The sequence below is a fragment of the Planococcus citri genome, chromosome 3, assembly GCF_950023065.1.
Source record: "Planococcus citri chromosome 3, ihPlaCitr1.1, whole genome shotgun sequence".
NCBI classification, from domain to species: Eukaryota; Metazoa; Arthropoda; class Insecta; order Hemiptera; family Pseudococcidae; genus Planococcus; species Planococcus citri.
Window position 1 is genome coordinate 41,783,873 of NC_088679.1, and position 12,890 is coordinate 41,796,762.

Genomic DNA, 12,890 nt, shown 5'->3' on the forward strand with positions numbered 1-12,890 from the left:
TGGGGGTTGAAGTTGAATGAAAGCCGAATCTTTCTCAACTTTTCACTTTCAGTAAAGAAATTTTGATAAGGACGTCTCCAAAGTTTGGATATCATAGGTAGACATCTAGCATGTGATAAAAGTCGTAATTTTGTGTTATAGTTTTTTTTTTTTTGAAAATTTTGGCTGATAGGTATAGGTACATTCTCTGATGTATTTGTATTGTAAAAATAAAAAATTTAAACAAATGTTTAAAAAGTTGAAAAAGTTTCCTATGTTGTTCTGACTCTGACTTGTTCATTCTTCATTGTGTATAATCGGTTGAGTATTCAAGTTTGCAGAAAATTAGAACTTCGGCATCTGAAATGGATTCAGAAACTAAAATTTCAAATCGTGGAAAAGGACGTGGTAGAGGACGAGGCAGAAAAAAGGTATTAAGTATTAGTTTTTATTATCAACTTTTAATTCTTTTTGACCATTGACTGTTGTATTACAGTATCAGTATGTTCACTTCATACTTGCTTTTTCGTAGGCCGCTGAAAATGAAAACAAACCCCCGGAAACTCCTGCAATTCAGGAACAACGCGATGAACCCGAAACAGTTACTTGTAAGTGTAGCATTAGTATTTCTTGTGTTGCGTATCGCCAATTAATACATATTGTGCATTTAGTAATGATTTCGTATTATTTTTCCAGTGGATATGGATGCAGATATCACCCAGCTTGAAGCGCCAACTTTTTCAACCATTAATAAAGGTCCGCCGGAACCAATGCTGCGTTTAAATTGGGATCATAAAACGCATTTAATCGGCGAAAAAGTAATCAATCCCATGATACATTGTTGTGATAAATGCAAAGCCCCGATTTTAATTTATGGTCGTATGGTAAGCTTCTGAAATACATTTAATGTGCAATATTAATTCCTTGAAAGGTGGATTTCACTAAGTAATATTGAAAAATCCATCTAGATTCCATGTAAGCACGTATTTTGTTCATCTTGTGCCGAACAAGAGAGTAAAGCTTGCCCTAGATGTCAGGAGAAAATAGTTCGTATTGATAAAGCCGGTTTAGGTACTGTCTTCATGTGTACTTTTGGTGGTTCGAGATATGGCAATACAGGTTGCAGAAGAACATATCTTTCTCAACGTGATTTACAGGTAATGCAATGCGATGTAGTTAGTTGAATCATCAAGTATTCTGAATCGTAATTATTACTGTCGTTTTAGGCTCATATTAATCATCGACATGTTACCGGAACGTCTCAAAGTAAAGAGAATATTAGTACTTATCAAGTAATCCCGTCAGTCAAGACATCGTTGTCGTCCTCCAATCGTCTGAAAACGATAACACCGCATCATGCCGTAGCGAACGATCCCAGGGTTCAGAACAATAGCACAAGTGACTATTTTCATAAGATTCACTCCTCTTCCGGGCATTCTACACCGTCTTCTCAACATCAGACTTTAAGGCAATTACAATCTCAACATCAGCATTCATCGTTATCATCCCATTCTCAAGATTCTTTGAAGCAAGCTCATCAACACATCTTGCATTCGCAATCGAATCAACTTTCATCTTCTCAGTTGCGTTTACCTGTATCCGGTTCGCAACAGTTGATCCAATCTGATTTCGGTAGCCCTTTACTAGTACCGAATTATCCTCCTCCGACTACTCTTGCGGGAGCAGTTACTTCGGCGTCTGGATTGCGTAGTAATCTTATAACGGTTCAAATTATTGATTCTAATGTTGATGCTGTTACCAACTCGATGGGTATGTCTTTGGCTGCTGGATTCTCTCATCAAAACTTTTCCCCTCAATTTACTCAAAGTTCTTCGAGTATTCCATTTCCTGTCCCTCCACCTGGTCAATTACCCAACATGGAACAACTTTCACAATCACATCCTCCATATTACCCTAACAGCCCAGCAAATTATACGACTTCTGCTCCGCAAGGGCCCCTTAATTCGTTTAGCCCTAATCAGCAAACACAAACGATTATGAGTCAAAGCATCATGTCAAACCGTGCGCCCCCTATGGTGCCACCGCCGAGAAGATCGCAGTTTTCTAGCGAATCGGTGATGCAGCCCTTTCCTGTACCAGCTTCGCATAGATGGCATCCACCGTCGAATCAAACAAATTTTTACTAAGCGTTAAATTTTCTCTTCAAGCGAAAAACAAGCTGATACGCTTCATTTTTTTGTTCTATTAGTATTATTTTTCATTTCTTAAGTTATTATGTGAAATTACTTTTTGTATTACGTTTATGTTCTTTGTTGATCATTTTTTTTTATAGTTGATGAGTTCTGTAATAAAAGACAATTTTTATAGATACCAATTCCCTCCAAGGAATTCAATTTATACCATGCACGGTTTTGTTAACTTTGTTAAAACGACATTGATAATCAACTATTTAGCTAATTTAGCAAATAAATCTGTACTTGAATTATGTGTTTTTTTCATTTTTGAAGGTTTCGTTTTGAATAGTGACGATCATTTCATTACGATTGCTAAAAATGTAAAATAATTTAGACGAGTTAGAAAATTATTACTTGTTTACTTCATAGTTCATAGAGGAAAAAAATCCAAGTATCATTCAACATGTTAAAATAAGCATTATCTTATTAGTAATCGCTAACAACGTTTCAATGAAATTCTTCAATAGAACACATTAGCTTTGAGTATATAATATACATGATATGGAGGGCTAATAAAGCAGGTTCCGTGGAGGATTCTGTAGAGCGCGCTCGACTTGGTTCAGTAAAAGAACCCAACTCATTTTGGACCTTAGAGACAATTTTTTAAAGTAAAAAATAGTTTAATGAGTACCCAAGAAGTTATAAGCCTTCCCTTGAACATTTTTAAACATTTGAACTTCAATTCATCGCTTACATTTATCATTTATCAAAATCGCTATCATAGGTTCTTTTACTGAACCAGATGCTGAATGCTGGATTATTAGCCCTCCATATCATGTATATTATATACTCAAAGCACATTAGTGACTTGACGTGAAAAAATTCTCGTAATTTATTTTACCTACTTATTACTGTACAAAAAATCACAGTCAATTAAATTTCATTTTTTGGAAAGCTAACAGGATAGACAGGGATAGACGTAGATAGTACAAACTAAGACACATTCATGTGGTTGAATTGCGATAAGGTAACAATTTTGGAATCTTATTTTAAAAACAGTTTTGTACAGTAGATAATATTGAAAGAAATATTCCATGTGAAACAAAATCCTCATTAATTTCTCACAAATTGAGGAGTTTTTTTGTTTTGTTTTTTTTTGTTGCGAAATCTCAATTTAATAAGAAAGAACTCACGCAGAACCACTCGAAAGCGTGAAAGATTTAACAGATGAATCGAAGTAGCAGAAATTACACTCCAATATTATTTGTGTTATTTTTGTTCATTTGAGATCAATGGTTCGTTTTCTTGAGATGCAGTAGAAATCAGAGCGTGGTCTTCAGAGTAAGGTGGGCTATCGATTTTCTTTTTTGGTGAAGATGGTATACTTTTTTGTGGTATAACTGCACCTACAACTCGAGGTCGATCCGTTTTATTCAAATGTTCGCTCAAAGCTTTCAACGCTTTTTGTCTGAAAATAAATGAGTAATTTAAAATAAGTGTCCGAGTGGAAAAAAAACACACAGAGGTAAGTAGACTAACTTTCTTCTTTCTTTATCATGATTAACTCCCGAAGCGTCAACGGTTACACTAGTCAAGTCGCTCGACGGGTCAATAATAGTGACTCGTTTCTTACATATTTTCGTTTTCACTAGCAAATCGAATATGGTATTTGCCAATACTCCAACGTACGGTTGAATAATGCTTGGGAAGAAACTACAACATAACACAATATAAGTATACAATTTCTTTCTCAACTTACGTATCTAGATCTACACATACCTGGCAAAGTTAAACGATTCTGACATATCTCCGATTGTACCACTCGAATGTCTTTGATAGAACCTCAAATAAATCCAACTAACGTAGACGCCAAATGACATCATTACTGTATTGGTGCTTTGAGAAATTCCAACGAACCAAAATACAAACGAAAAAAAGAGAACCATTAAAGGCATATTTCGGTTGGTGATGCGTCCTAAGGGTGTTTTCACGATGAGGATGTCAGGCATTATCTGTTTCACAGCTACCGTAACCCCAGCAACATAACCCGATAATCCGTGAATATGAACTTCAAACAAGTAATAAGGATAAGAAGTACACATATAAGCGAATAAGTAGAAGATAGAAGAGAATAGAGCAACTCCTATATTTACTACGACGAAAAAACTCATTATTTCTGCCGGACCCCATAGAGGTTCAATAACTTTGCCACATAATCCGATCATCACAATATCGGTTAAAACATTCCAAAAATGGAGTTCTAAAAAGCAAAATGTAAACGCAGACCATATTCGAAAATGCGGTGGTACAATATATCCTGGTGTGACACTAATCACATCGACAGCAGTTTCAAAAAAAGAAAATGAATAACTAACGAAAACGATTAACCAAATGCATTTTACTGTGTTGCTGGTGCTCTTCAACAACGCGGCTATTTGTTGTTTAATATAAACGAAGTTCTTCGCGATTTTACTCGTCGCCATTTATCCGATGTTTCCAGAATTGAATAAATTACTTATTAAATAAATCATTTTCATTAAAAAACTATTTCTTTACATTAAAATTTCGTCAAAACACTCATCCAACCATAGATAGATAATTCAATTTTCAGGAAAATTTCTTTATCAATAAAAATTTTATCAATGTTTTGAATTTGGTTGACAGGTAGCGCAATCTGTTGTTTTTTTCATGAACATAATTATTGAGTGCACATATGTTCGAAACACACATAAACCGAAAAATTCAACTTTGCATTTTGTTTGCCTTTGCATTGTACAAAAGTATGACACTGCTTTTAAAAGTTCACCGTTTACAAACAAAAATGTAAAGCAAAATATAAACCCAAATTTTGAAGAAAGTGATGTTACTTTCAATCATCAAGTTTCTTGTAAATATGTAAGCTTTTGGATTATAATCCTCGAATGTGAAGTTTATTCGCGACTTAACATGCATTTATACAAGTATCGGTGTTTTCTGTAAAAATTAATCTAGTCGTTTATCTAGTCAAAACAACCCGCTTTTAAACTTTCAATACGATATTATACTTACGCAAGTTCTGTTACTATTTTTCAAAATTTTGGTTTTTCATGTTCGCCGACGGATTTGATTGGTAAGAGCTATTAATTTTTATTTTTGTGTATTATATCGTACTGTTTTTTGCATGTATAATCAACTCATCGCTCATCAGAAACATTGTCCAATAAAAGATAACAATTCTTGGGCAATGCAATATTGTTCGTATCAAGAATCTTAACCACGAAAAAGGATAATTTATGCATTACCTTACTTCGTAATTTATCATTGTTCTATTGACAATTTTATTATAGAAATTTAAAGAAACACCGTGTTTATTTGCTGTTATTATAATTCGTCGAAAAAATTGAGACCGAATAAAATTGTCCTATCCTTTAATAAAATCATTTTGTAAATACTGTGAAGTTGATATTTAAAATGTTTTTCATTAGTACGCTAGTACATTAACATATTAAATAAAAGCAATGAAAGTAATATCGATTATCTGTCAGTTCTTTTTGACTGTCATTAATTTAATCCTGCCTTTCAAGGCTTCAAATGCAACGCATTACTCGATAATTTTTTTAATTGAAAGGATATTATTTTGCGTTAAATATTTTTCATCTTGAAAAAATATCATTTCTGTCCTTTTTTTTCGCTACATTACTGATTTTTTTCAAGTATTTTAGCGTATTTCAATTGAAAATTCACTGTTTTACATTGGCCTTTGAAATGTGTTATTTTTGTTAAATGGTGAACTATGCAATGGTAACTACTTATAGCGCTTCTTGGTTTCATCCATTTTACATAATTATAACCTATCTGCGTTGCTTAAAAAAAATTTTTTTGACTCAAAAAATGTATTAAAATTAGGCCTAGGTACCACTGAAATTTTTTTCAACCTTTGAAACACTCGATTCACTCAATTTACTATCTAAAAACTACCCTGCCATTGAAGTTGAATTCGCTGAAAAACGTCCTCAATATCGATTTACGGGCTACGAATGGAACAAACGAAAGCTTAAAAAGGTTTATATCAACCAGCCTTTCAAAGTTTGGTTACTTAAGTATATATATATACGTATTCAGTGTTACCTTCGAACAAGAATGTAAGTCGTACATGGGTATTTTCTCAAGCACATCAATCGTAAAATACTCAAAATACTAAAATGGTACTGTCGCGATGTCATTAGATATTTATATTACAGCTTTTGATGACATAAGTAGCACTATATCGCGATAGGTATACCTACTTATCGATGAAAATTCGTCGAAGGGATTTTTTTTGTCGAATAGGTACATTTTTGATTATGGCAATTTGTAGCTAGCTGCATGTTCTCCGTATCTTTTAAATGTTGCTTTATTAATCAAGATTCGTTTTGAATTCCAAACATTTTTGACAAAACATATTCCAGATGGGTAATTTGTCCTTTAGAAAATGGTTTTGGTTTGGGCTGGAAAAGTGTAGTCGTATTCGTGTTTGTTCAGAAATGATGTATGAAAAATACCGTAACAGACAACACTGATTGAAAATCGTGTTTTTCCGTAAGTTCTATTTCATAAGTTCAGCCGAAGATGCGCATGCTTTTTACTCGATTGTCTACAGTTCAATGAACGAGCTGCGTGGCCTTCGTTGGGTTTTCCAGAGTGATACAATTTTCCGGCGGATCTACGAATGATCCGGTCGCGTAAATACAATTCCACCATCAGTAGTTGTACAATTTGTACACGAATAACCAAAATGTTTCTTTTGAGTTATTTATTGACTTTTTCATGTTGAAGTGTAGACTAGGTGCTTAATTACTTGGGTAAAGATGCCTGCCCACCTAAACTAAGTTCAGCAACAAAATCACCTTACTAGCCTTAATTTAGGAGTGTTTTTTCTCAAACGTTGTGCTTATACCGTGCAATCATTTTGAGAGACTTTTGTGAAGGTGTAATTTTCTTTCTACATACATTCCTCGATTACCTAAAGCATTACCTACCAATCGTATACATTCGTATGAAACTATTCGAAACACACACAGTTAGTAGTTATGTATGTATTCATTGTATTCGTACCATGTGCCTGGGTACATAAAAAACGTGTAGTTCATGTGAACAGATTTTAAAACGAGAAAAAAATAAGTATTAGACTCCATTTACTGTACCTACCTTAAAAAGAGGATTTTTTTTTGTGTTACGCCGTCGTATAAGTAAAGGTATCACTAAACCGTGCGATTTTTCCATCGTATACAGAAAACAATCTTAACCCCCTTGGCTTCTTTCGTCCGTCTCAGTTTTGTTTTTGTTTTTTTCATTTGGTGATAGACACTATAAACAATATAACGTAGTTTTGAATAGGATCGTAAAACGTTGATAGCAAACGAATCTAGTTTTCCACACCATTTCATTTCAAACGAAAATTCCTTTCTCGTTCAAACTCTTGAAAGTACTTGTCATGCTGGAAATTTCTTCATTGTTTTCATTTTGGCTCCTAGTTCATCTTGGAAGAAAATGTAATTTTTTTCTTCGTTGTTTTACTCAAGACATCAAGTAAATTTGAACGATTTCTTAGAAATTGTGCTTATACTTTTGAATAAATTGCGTTATTTTTGATAATCTTTTAATCCTAAGGTGATGATGTTTAATTTGTATTTCATCGATGAAGTACCTGAAAAACTCGGCGACGATTTTAAAAGAGAGGATAAAAAAGAAATTCTCTTTGCATTATCAATTTTTAATAAATTTCGTTTTTTTTTTCTGATTCAAAATTGGTGAAAACTTTTTTTCATTCTTTTTTTCAAAATCGGCCCTCTAAGCTCTCAAGGAACTCACAACTTTTATTGAAATTCCGAAAAAATGAATGGTGAACTACCTAATTTTTTTAATCTAAGCCCTTCCGAAACTATTCACTATTCAAGTCTTTAAAATTCAAAAAAATTGTAAAATACGTATTACGTATCGTTTTCCAGGATCTCGAAGACACTTCGATTCGAATATCCTTTTCTTTTTCGGATACGATCTCTCAGTACCTCGCCAACCCTCCCCTGCCTGATTTTGAAATAAATCTAAGAACCTAAAAATTTTGAAAACCAGTTCCTCACTTATTTCAAAATGGGATATTCCTAAATCAAATTTTCAACTTTCGAAAACGTTCTTTATAAAAGCTTAATCATTGCATTGTGTATTTTTACAATTTGTTTTTGCTTTCAGCATTATGCGGCAAATTGGACAACGTGACGAATTAAGTTAAAAATGTCCAGAATAAAAGGAACAATCCTAATCAATGTTGAAAGATAAAAAATACTGGCGCAGACTCAATAAAAAATTCAAGCACGTCATGCTCTGTTGCGGTCGGAAAAAAGTGAGTTGATTGTTTTGGATAATGTTGAAAATTTCATAGATTTTACGGGTCCGATGGGAACAATAATTGGAATATTTTCAAGTCGATTCGAGACATTTCGAAAATCATATTCAACTTGGAAAATTGCGTGAAAATAGCATCGAACTTGTAGCGTATAAAATTATAATACGCAACTCCAATTATTTCGCTATGCTTCGCATTATTATTGTGCCATTTTGAAGTCTCGACAATGTTGCAATTAAATATCGAAAGGAGTAAATCACGACGACGACGACGACAATGGTGGATACCTTCGTAATAAGTACTTACATTTTAGGTTGAAAATCTCTACGAAAAGCCGGGTGATTAAAAAGTTGCTCTTTGTTGCCTGTTGGAGCGAAAAAAAAGCAAAGAGTTAGCTTGAATTATTATTATTATTTTTCGAGGGTTTCAACCAACACTAAAACGTGTTATCATTCCTAATAAAAACGCGTTAATTCGTACAACTCTACCTAAACAGGAATTTTGTCGTATACATAAATATAATAATAATAATAATAATAATAAAAAAAAAAAAAAAAAAAAAGGTAAAATGGCGCAATGCGTATAAAATGCTAGTAAAATACACACAAAAAAGAAAAAAAAAAGGATGTTTAGCTTGCAAGACGCAGCAGAGTGTGAAGTTTCCCACTTAAAGTTTATCTCACATTACATTTCTAATAATATGTACTTATTTTCAAGTTCTTCGTTTTGTGCCATTTACTTAGCTGTGTGTTCAGGATCTACTCAATTTTGCATTTTTCACTTTACGCAAATAATTTTCCGATAAACGTGTTGGTGAAAAATAGCGGTCGAGTTTTCAAACATACTGTATCTAATTCATCGAAAGTATTTTGGCAAATTGTCTAAAATACATAAGAAACTTTTTACCCTTAGGACGTTAAGAGATAGAAATAAATAAAATGTAACCTGTTTTAATAGTTTCACTTTTAGAAAACCGCACCAGTCACTTTACAAACGAAATTACCTCCTTGCCGGGCTCGATAAAATGAATTTTCTTCAGGTAGTTTTCGTTTTTCAAGAATATTCCCCGAATTCCGAATTTTCCTTTACACCGTTTATCGAAGATCTCGCCGCAAAAATACCTCCCGTGAGGTTTTAAAAGATTCCAGATACTGTTTTTCGCTTTACTCCAGTATATTGCTAAATTGGTTCCCGACTACGCGATTAAATTGCTTTAGCCACTTCCAAGTATTCGTTCGAAATATTTACATTTTTTTTCTGCGAATTTCAGCGAAATATAAAGACTTGCGTAGTTTTTATTTTCTTCGTAGATTATTAAATTATAACTCGTAATTATGTTTGTAAAGATTAAACTGCTCTTGATGGACAATTGTGGTTAATTTTATGATTGATGAAAAATTGAAAAATTTGCAAATTAATTATAGTTTTAAATAAAAGTTGTTGAAAATAGCTGTGAAGCTTTTCACTAAAAACGTTAAAAACTTTTTTTTATGTTTTTTTTTGAGTAAAAAATTCTAAAAAGAGAAATTTTGTGAAGGATGGGTTGAAAAAAATTGAACCGTAAACGTCGATCTTGCCTTACAATGGCCGTTCAACTGGAAATCAGCCAATTGAGTCATTTTCTTATTAATTTCGTAGAATAGAAATACCAATTCTATGTCAATCTCTCTTCAGATCAGTGAGATCGGTATCAAGAATAAATCTCTTCAAAGGAGGAGTAATTTGGAGTATCGATGTAAGGGCATTTTTTGGCCCCCCTCTTAAAATGTTGTAATGAATGTCCCAAATACGAATCCGTGGTTCGTGGTTAGTTAACTCAAAATGACCATTTTTTGGGCTCCAGGGGTTCCCAAAGTTGCGAATAAAAAACTAATTTTAGGAATCACCTGGGAGTATTATTTTCAAAACCTTTTTCAGCGTAATAAGGATCTGTTTGAACCTGATAGACGTTATGCGAGGTGATTTTTCTATTTTCGACCCTCGGGGGCAGAAATTGGGGGGGGGGGGTGGTTGACTTTTTGAAAATTTTGGAACCACCATCTTTTTTTAGAGCCTCCCACTTTAGGCACCCCTAAAAAAGGTGTGTATGCATATTTTTTCAAACAAATTGAAAATTTTACATTTGAAACACACTAGCAAGTGCTCGATAATTTTTCATTCGATTTTTCCTGCAACTTTCAAAATAGAGCTATTTTGGGTCAAATTCCGAGATTTTACTTCGTTGAAATCGTGAAAACGTGATTTTAACGTTTTTTCGAAGAGCAAATCTCGGAATTTGACCCAAAATAGCTCTATTTTGAAAGTTGCAGGAAAAATCGAATGAAAAATTATCGAGCACTTGCTAGTGTGTTTCAAATGTAAATTTTTCAATTTGTTTGAAAAAATATGCATACTCGCCTTTTTTAGGGGTGCCTAAAGTGGGGGGCTCTAAAAAAAGGGTTCAAAATTACGAATATGCAGGGAGCTTAAATAAACTTTTTCATTTGGATAATTGAATATATACCCCAAGACGTTACGTTTGGCGCAAATCGCGGGTTTCTAGTTTTCTAGGGGTTCCCAAAATATCGAAATTACGAAAAATTGGATTCTTGAGTACCAGCGCAAAATTTTATTGAGTTCAAAATTTGGTAGGATGGAGGTCTTTTGGATACTAATAAACCGTGAAAAGCTTTTTAGCGGAGTTTCAAACGGGTAGGTTCAAAATGGTGGTTCCAAAATTTTCAAAAAATCAAACCCTCCCATTTCTGCCCTCGAGGGTCGAAAATAGAAAAATTACCTCGCATAACGTCTTATCAGGTTCAAACGCTGAAAAAGTTTTTGAAAATAACACTCGGTGGTTCCTAAAATTAATTTTTTATTCGCAACTTTGGGAACCCCTGGAGCCCAAAAAATGTTCATTTTGATTTTTGAGTTAACTAACCACGGATTCGTATTTGGGACATTCATTACAACATTTTAAGAGTGGTCGAGTCGATAACTGTCCGGGCCCAAAAAATGCCCTTATCGATACTCCTCCTTTTAGAAAATTTCCAACGAATTTTTTAAGCTTCGCTGACGACCTTGAGCATTTAATAAATATGAAGCTATGAGTATCTGGAAATTACTCTCACCTGTGACCGTATTAATTTTCCGTCGTAAAATCCGTCCTTGCCCTTCCCTCCTTTCAAAAAAATAATACTTACCTATACGTAATTAGGTACCCATCTCGTTTAAAAAAAAATACGTAGATAATTAATAAACTAGACGACATTGTTAATAAATTTTTCAACATGTTTGGATGTTGTGAAGCTGAACGAGGCGAGATTTGTTCAACTCTCATCGGAGTATAGGTAAACTCATTTCGCTGGATGGTTAGAATATATAGAAGATGATAGGGTACGAAGACGATAAGGTGGAAAAGCGTTATTTTTCCACACCATTTCCGACGTTGTGTCGGAACGCGCGACGACCGCCCATAAGTAACCTCGAACTGGCACCCCGACCGCGACCGTGTGATTTAACCAGAAACACTCGCTATAAGCTTCATCTTTACTCGGGCGGTAACTTCAATTGAATTAATTAAGCAATTAATTGCGGACGATAAGGCGTTTATGTTGTCGAACTGTGATAGCGCGTATTGTGATAAATAGATGGCAGGAAATTGTGACGAAGAGCGAATTAATATCGAGTACGGTGTCGCGCAAAATGTTACATTTTTCTTCTCTCGTCTCGAGCAGCATTAATAAGGAAAGCAGCGATAGAAGTTTCATTTTTTTTCTCCTTTTCCTTTTTTTTCTCTTCTTTTTCTTATCGAGGGAAAGTTTTTCTTACCCTTTTCACGCGGTCGCCGCCGCGCCTTTCCTTCTTCTTCGTACGTCTAAGGAATTATTAAACTTTCCTACTTTTAGGCGCTGTCGGACATGTTCAATTTCTCCCTTATCTCTTTCTCGTCTTCGGTGTCTGTACAGCTAGCTAGGTAGGTTGGTAGGTTGGTAGGTACGGCTAAGTTAGCACACTGATGCTAACTCGTCGTCTTCGTCTCTTTAGCGCGAGTTTCTTTCGCTATTTTTCCAATATTTCCGATGCAAATTTTTATAAAGTTTGCGCCGTCAGTAGGGAAACTAAATTGCGAATTTTATCAAATGCCGTTACCGTTGGGAGTATTCATATGTTGAAGGTATGAAGTTTTATTAAAGTGTCTCATCTCTTTCATGTTTCGCTTATATTTAATTTAGTTTATTTCAAAACATATTTTCGCGCAATCCGAATAGCGTCGTAATAGTGGTGGCTTGTGTTTGGAGTTTTGTTTATATTTCACTTGCTTACTACATTATAAGACAGACGCGTCGGTCGTATTTTTCACTCTTTTTTTTTTTTTTTGTTTGTTAGCAGACTGTTCAGCGAGAGGTTCTCGTACAGCATCTCTCGTGTGTATT

General features: G+C 34.2%; 3 protein-coding genes across 5 annotated transcripts in view; 2 read left to right on the plus strand and 1 right to left on the minus strand.

The window, feature by feature from the left end:
- Window positions 1-2,423, plus strand: LOC135841757 (E3 ubiquitin-protein ligase Hakai-like). Of its 2 annotated transcripts, none has more exons than XM_065358916.1 (5): window positions 1-410; window positions 476-587; window positions 676-863; window positions 948-1,136; window positions 1,206-2,423. In XM_065358916.1, the coding sequence occupies exons 3-5, from the start codon at window positions 681-683 to the stop codon at window positions 2,124-2,126; spliced, it is 1,293 nt and encodes a 430-aa protein (XP_065214988.1). In that variant the 5' UTR covers window positions 1-410; window positions 476-587; window positions 676-680; the 3' UTR covers window positions 2,127-2,423. The 2 variants fall into 2 exon arrangements, with proteins under 2 accessions (XP_065214988.1, XP_065214986.1); XM_065358914.1 differs by having other exon boundaries at window positions 512-587.
- A 90-nt stretch (window positions 2,424-2,513) lies between these two features.
- LOC135841758 (transmembrane protein 115-like) lies at window positions 2,514-4,737 on the minus strand. The gene is made up of 3 exons (XM_065358917.1): window positions 3,894-4,737; window positions 3,654-3,827; window positions 2,514-3,582 (listed from the first exon to the last, which is right to left on the minus strand). The coding sequence occupies exons 1-3, from the start codon at window positions 4,595-4,597 to the stop codon at window positions 3,384-3,386; spliced, it is 1,077 nt and encodes a 358-aa protein (XP_065214989.1). The 5' UTR covers window positions 4,598-4,737; the 3' UTR covers window positions 2,514-3,383.
- Window positions 4,738-4,890: 153 nt separating this feature from the next.
- Window positions 4,891-12,890, plus strand: part of RhoGAP100F (Rho GTPase activating protein at 100F) — a 56,901-nt gene continuing 48,901 nt past the window's right edge. For both annotated transcript variants that reach the window (XM_065358911.1, XM_065358913.1), the window contains exons 1-2: window positions 4,891-5,223; window positions 8,322-8,472. In XM_065358911.1, coding sequence (XP_065214983.1) covers window positions 8,395-8,472 — 78 coding nt within the window. In that variant the 5' untranslated portion in view covers window positions 4,891-5,223; window positions 8,322-8,394. The remainder of the gene's footprint in view (window positions 5,224-8,321; window positions 8,473-12,890) is intronic.